Genomic DNA, 6,212 nt, shown 5'->3' with positions numbered 1-6,212 from the left:
TGGATCAGCACCGTGATGCCCATAGTATATACAGTATTCTGAAGAAGGTCTAAAATGTCACTGTGTGTGCATGTGTGTGTTTTATTTAGATGGATTTAAAAAAAAATATTACTCATGATATAACATTGTCCAGACATGGCTGGTAAGGACATGAGGAGGAAACAGTAGGAGCTGTGTGAGGCTACTAAAGGCAGTGCTATAACATTTTTCTGTCATCATTTTATTATAGATTAAGTGCAAGAGTTGTTAGGTGTGGATAATTAAATTATAGTTTATTGCAATAGAAAGTTGTGTCTTGTTCTCAGATAGACAGCAAGTGGAGAGTAATATATGAAATGATGGGATGGAAGGAAGAAGAGAAGCAAAGAGTGATTCACAGGCAGAGCCTAATTTATTTCTCACAGTTTTTTGTTGCCTTATGATTCCAAGCGCTGTCACCAATCTTTGCATTTTGTTATTATCTCATGACACTTGTTTAATCAGCTACCATCTCTCCTATGGACTTTTTAATGTCTACAGATCAACACAGCCCTGCCCTCCAGCACTATCAGCAGCACTATCAGCAGCAACCCCTCTACAGCAACATTGTACCCATCAGGTAAAACATCGGCTACGTTTGCTTTGCCTTGTTGCCCATATTAGATTCTTGATGAATGTGTGTTGTTGTTATTCAGCCTGGTTCAATGTGCCCCTTTTTAACTTTGAGCACCCGCCCCTTTAAACCTCTCTGCACGGCCCTGTTCCTCAGGCATCCTTTCACTTTTCAACTTTGCGTTAAACAGTCTGGTTAAATGTCTACTGCCCTCTCCTAGATATCTCCATGCCTCCATGGGTATGTCATCACAGTCAAACATCTTTTGACTCATCATCCACTTCTTTCTTTCTTTTCTCATTCCACCAATAAGTCTCCTTGTTGACTTTTCTCTTTCCAGATATAGCAAACACCTTCTTTACAGTTTTCTCAAGACTCTAGCTGTACTTTGCCAGTCAATGTTTCCTTACATTCAGAGCTCATCTTAACTCCTCCCTGAACTCTTAACATTTTTGCTTGTTCTGCTTCCACCATTCCACCAATAATTCTTCATTCACTTCTCATTGCGATTTCCATAGCAATTCTCCAGACTACCACCTGTGCCTGCCACCACCTTGCAATCTGTCATTCTTTCAGATTGCACCTTCTGCATAAGATACAGTCTACTTGTGTGCACCTTACTCCACTCCCATGTTACCCTGCATTTCTCCTTCTTCTTTAAGTACGTGTTCACTACAGCCATTTCCACCCTTTGACCCAGAGTCACTAATAGTTAAAAATATTTAATCTTCCAACACAACAGTCACACAGTTAATGTGCCAGCTCTATAGAAATTGGTTGTTGGTGCTGTTTTTACTGCTTTTGCGAACCCTCCGCCTCCTTCACACTCACAGAATTTTGTCATCTCCAACAACACCATACGTAAACAACACCTCCTCATCACCTCTGTTCCCTTCACCTACCTACATCGAAATCTGCTACAGACACTGCTCACTTCCCCCTGGGCACACACTCTACCACTTCATCCAACTTACGCCAGAATTCCTCGCTCTCTTCTGACATCCCACCTGTAGGGCATACGCACTGTCAGCATTTAACATCACCCCTTTTATTTCCATTTTCAAACTCATGATCCTGTCTAATGCTTTCTTCATTTCTACAACACTGTTCACATGCTCTTCCTTCAAGATTACTCCTAATCCATTTCTCTTTCTATCTACACACACATCTTGAATCCACCACCTTCTCCTGCATCGCAAAAAAGAAATTAAAAATTAAAATGGACACATTCTTCATGCAAGTTTAGTATTACATGGCTAATATTAGTACTTAATTTCTTTCACAGGTAATCTGAAGCAAAGAAAAGAATTCTGTCACTCCAGGAATTGAACACCCCCCAGTAGGAGAAACACACAAAATGTCCCAGAGTATTCATCGATTTCCATCAAATGATATGATAGATTTTATTGATGTGGAAACTGCTGCTTTGCAAACATCTGAAGACGTGTTTACAACTGATAACAATAAGATGCTGTTAGAGAATCCACAGTCACATTTGACCATATTTGAAATTCTCTTTACTGGGAGAGGAAAAGAAGAATATGGTTCGAAATGTATGAAATGGTTAAAGGAAACTGGAAATGTGAATACTTATATTAAAGGTGTTGCCAGTCGCTTTCCAAACATCCCTAAGACACATGTAGAGAGGGCAGTTAATAGTTTGAGTGCAGTTTTCCACGAAATGAAAGAAGAAATATCAAATGAGCATGCACAAGCTATTGGTCAAAAACTACTGGAACTGCTTGACCCAGAAGACAGTGGTGTTTGTGAAGCAGTGCTAGAAACAGTGCTGTATTTGATAACACAGAAAACAAAAGGCAAAATGAGCTGGGATTTAAAGAAATTACGCAGTATACAGAAAAATGATAGGCTCCCCAGTAACATCTGTCTCATGGCACATAATATTTTACAATCAGTGAACGTAACTGATGTGCCCACATCAGCTGACGTGACAAAGAATGACATGCGGAATCAGAATTCAGATTCAGATAAAGCGCCTTTGAACCAACAAGAGGTTTCCTTTGAGCCAGTCAGCAAGAGGTGGAAGAAGCAGCTGGATGAACTGGGGAAAAGTGTTGAGAAAAGGGAAAAGACAGTAATACAAATCAGAAGCTTTTTTTATAAAGATGAGCAAAAATATAGAATAATGAAAAAAAAAAAATGGTATTGAAGTCTTCTTGGGGCTGAGAGAGGATGGTACAGAAGTTGCCATTAAGAGAATGTCTAAAAGCAACTACGAACAGCTGAAGATTGAAGAAAGAAACCTACGACTCCCTGAACTCGATAATCCTCATATTGTACGATATATTGATTCTGCAGTGGACAAGAAGTTTGGATATCTTTTTCTGCAACTTTGTGAATACACCTTGGGAACGTATGTTATGATACACAAGGAGAAAGTTTTTCTTTTAAAGAACCTCGCCAAAGAGTTTCTTAAAAGTCTAAAGGTGCTTCACTGTCACACTCCTCAAATTCTCCACCAAGATCTCAAACCCGAGAACGTTTTTATTGGTAAGATACATTTAAAATTCTGTAAAATCCATATTCATTGGTAATTAGGAGACATGATTTTGTTTGATGGGTTTTTATATGTTATTCCTCCTGCAGATGTTATTGGGAGGGTAAGGTTAGCTTTTGGCAAACAAGACCAAGAAGGATCATACACGTCAAGAAGTGAAATAGGGGTAAAATGTGCTACACACAAACTTGACTGAGAACATCATGAAAAGTACCACAACTTATAAAATGTTGTGAAAATGTTCTTAAGGTGGCAAGAATGGCCCAAGAGACAACAGAGAACAAACCATACATGTCAAACACTAAAACACAGCTTATTAGTTAAAAAATGTTAGAAAATGTTTATGGATGGTTTTGTAAATTAAGTAATTTGTTACTCTTAAGGTGGCAGGTATGCTGATTTGTCATATCCTCTCTGGAAGGAAGCATAAATTTGATGGCAAACCCAACAACAAAAAAGAGTACTGTTTGGATCATGTTCAAGATGTGGTGGCAAAGGATCTCATCGAGTCAATGATCAACAAAGATCCAAATGAAAGACCCAATGTAAAACAATGCTTGGACCATCCCTTCTTCTGGAATTCGAAACAGTAAGGAAGTCATGCTGATTGATTAATTAATAAATAGTTATTACTGGTACAAAAGAATTGATTTTTGGTTTCACTTAAACTGTCTGTTGAAAAACTGTCCATTCTAGCCTAAAATTCTGATAAGGTCATCCAAGATCAGCCTAGTTAAACATGCATGCTCCCATTTGCTACTAATGATAGATCTTTTTCTTATGCATTTGCTGTTGTTTTTTAAGTAAGCTGCTTCTGCTTATGATTAATTTTCACCTATGAACCATAATTTAAACTTTAATTCAAGGAAATTTGAATACCTGAGATTGACTGGTAACAGGAAGGAAGTGGAAAACTGTAAAGATGCTGACCAGAACCTGATTCAGTTACTAGAAAGCTGTCCTGGACTTCAATCCCTTAAAAACTGGAAAAGAGAGGTGACTGCAACATTGTAGCAAAACTTTTGCATTTCTTAAGTTCGTATTATGACCAGAGTTATTTGTTTTTGCAGTTTGATGAGAACCTCGTTAAGAAATTGGATAATTTTAAGAGGCAAACTACTCATAGGAGACTACAAAAAAAAGACAAAACAAAGCGGTACCCTGAAAATGTATTAGGACTGCTCCGTTTTATACGTAATCTCCATGAGCATCAGTAAGTTAAAGCTCTGTCTGTCTGTCTTTCTGTCTGTCTGCCTGGATGCCTGTCTGCAAAAAGCACTAATAATGCTTTCCTTTTTTACAGTGCAGAGGAGGCATACAAGTATGATGTAATTGAACTATTTCCTGATCTCTTTGGTTATGTTTACAAGTTCGCCGAGGACAAGAAGTGGAATTCACAGCCACCTTTGAACCAAATGTTTCAAAGAAAAAAAGATGAAGTGGACTTTAGCACCAGTGTTGTGATGGCATCTGTGAGCACTGAGGCGTGTGAAGGCTCCAGTCCATTATAAACCTAGTGGAATGAAAATGAAATGAAAGTTGAATTCAGATTGAAGGACCGCTCAGTGGCTGTGGAGCTTGAGAGAAGTAAATATGTAATAAAAATATGTAAATATAAGTATTATTGTATGGCACTAACCTTACTTCAGTATCTTTTATTTTGTCTGACTGTATACTTTCAAATACATCTTTTACTTTTATTTTGTGACAAGTTAACTCCCAATTGAATTAAGATAAGTAGAAACACTGGAGGTCCAGGATGAAGGATCTTATAAATTACTGTAGACTTACACGCTGCTAGTGAAAAACAAGAAAAGCAGTCAACACCTGTAGAACCACAGATGTCATTAAACCATAAGTTGCAGGCTGTGTTCTCTTCAGACATGTACAAGCTATGCATGAAACTGAAGTGATTTAAGCTACCTTTATTAAGTTAAATGGATTTAAGCCATAATGATTTGTGCCTGTTAGTCCTGTCTACCGTGCCTTGTGCGAAAAAATAATTATATTACTTTTTTTTGCCAAAATGTCAAAAATACACTAAGTATATTATAAAATACTTAGTGTATTTTTTGTGAAGTTCCATACTTTTTTATACAGTTAATCTAGCATTATACAACTTTTATTATGCTGTATTTGTTTATTCAGTTAATTTTCAGACCTAATACTACATCATGGGATGAAAAGAAGGGAAAAATAGATATAATTAAAATCCTTTTGATTTTGAACTTTCCACTACCTGTTGTAGGCTTTCAGAGCTTATGAAAATGGTATGCACATCCATTTTGTTACGTACAATTTTCCTCATATGATTTAAGCTGTACAAACATATTTATCACACAAAAATCTAAACAAGTCTTTATACTTAATGTTAAGATCCAAAAGCAGATGTGACAGATATTATATTGGATGTCATACAATTCCAAGCTTCTGAGACTTTTTTGAAACTTTCAAAATGTAATGAATTATGCATAATTTTTTATACTGGAATTTTTTAATTCACTTTCGTAGTAACAGTTTGGAGGTCAATACTTATCTATCTTAATAAATCTGTAAAAATATCACAGTGAATAAAATGTTTTGTACTTTAAAGCTCAATGAAGTAAAATAAAAGTAACCAGAGAACATTTCACCCAGAATCTGTGTTTAATTTTAATATATTTTAATATTATTACATTATTACATTACACATATATGTTCCTATGTCACTGATCACTGCTGCCATGGTGTAGATCAGCTTGTTAGTCTCGGTGACTGCAGCCTCGATAATGGTGGCTGTAGGTATCGTCCGTAGTGCTGCATTAACATCATCTAGCAGACCTAATCCAGGCGACGTCCGAGCCGGCATGCCTTCATATCTCACAGCTCAGTTCCTCTCGCACTCAACGATCCTTCTTCTATCACACTTGGGGCTCTCTCTCTCTCTCTCCCTACATACCCTTATAAATACTCTTACAACACTCATCAAAAGACTCAAATACAACAAAAACTTCCACAAATCCACTACAAACTGGACCTGGGAACAATATGCTTATTTGCACACTCGGTCACATAGTTCTGAACACACATCTAAATTATACTGTACTTGCACATTTTGCATCT

The 6,212-nt window shown here is 37.0% G+C and overlaps 1 protein-coding gene across 1 annotated transcript; it reads left to right on the top strand.

Moving 5' to 3' along the window:
* Window positions 1-2,647: 2,647 nt before the first annotated feature.
* On the top strand, window positions 2,648-5,730 carry LOC148104301 (2-5A-dependent ribonuclease-like). Its single transcript, XM_087837621.1, has 6 exons — window positions 2,648-3,103; window positions 3,200-3,276; window positions 3,494-3,699; window positions 3,977-4,106; window positions 4,181-4,323; window positions 4,414-5,730. Exons 1-6 carry the CDS (start codon window positions 2,812-2,814, stop codon window positions 4,619-4,621), a joined length of 1,056 nt encoding a protein of 351 aa, XP_087693747.1. The 5' UTR covers window positions 2,648-2,811; the 3' UTR covers window positions 4,622-5,730.
* Window positions 5,731-6,212: the final 482 nt, after the last annotated feature.

The sequence above is a fragment of the Neolamprologus brichardi genome, chromosome 3 (genome assembly GCF_056152115.1).
Source record: "Neolamprologus brichardi isolate AB-2024 chromosome 3, ASM5615211v1, whole genome shotgun sequence".
Lineage (NCBI taxonomy): Eukaryota > Metazoa > Chordata > Actinopteri > Cichliformes > Cichlidae > Neolamprologus > Neolamprologus brichardi.
The sequence above is the reverse complement of the archived record's forward strand: the minus strand, read 5'-3'. Positions and strand labels throughout refer to the sequence as shown.

Coding starts and splice junctions, on each gene's coding strand:
- LOC148104301 (XM_087837621.1), top strand. CDS start 2,812: ATGTCTAAAAGCAACTACGAACAGCTGAAGATTGAAGAAAGAAACCTA. Junction 3,104..3,199: donor ACCCGAGAACGTTTTTATTG/GTAAGATACATT, acceptor TTCCTCCTGCAG/ATGTTATTGGGAGGGTAAGG. Junction 4,324..4,413: donor CGTAATCTCCATGAGCATCA/GTAAGTTAAAGC, acceptor CCTTTTTTACAG/TGCAGAGGAGGCATACAAGT.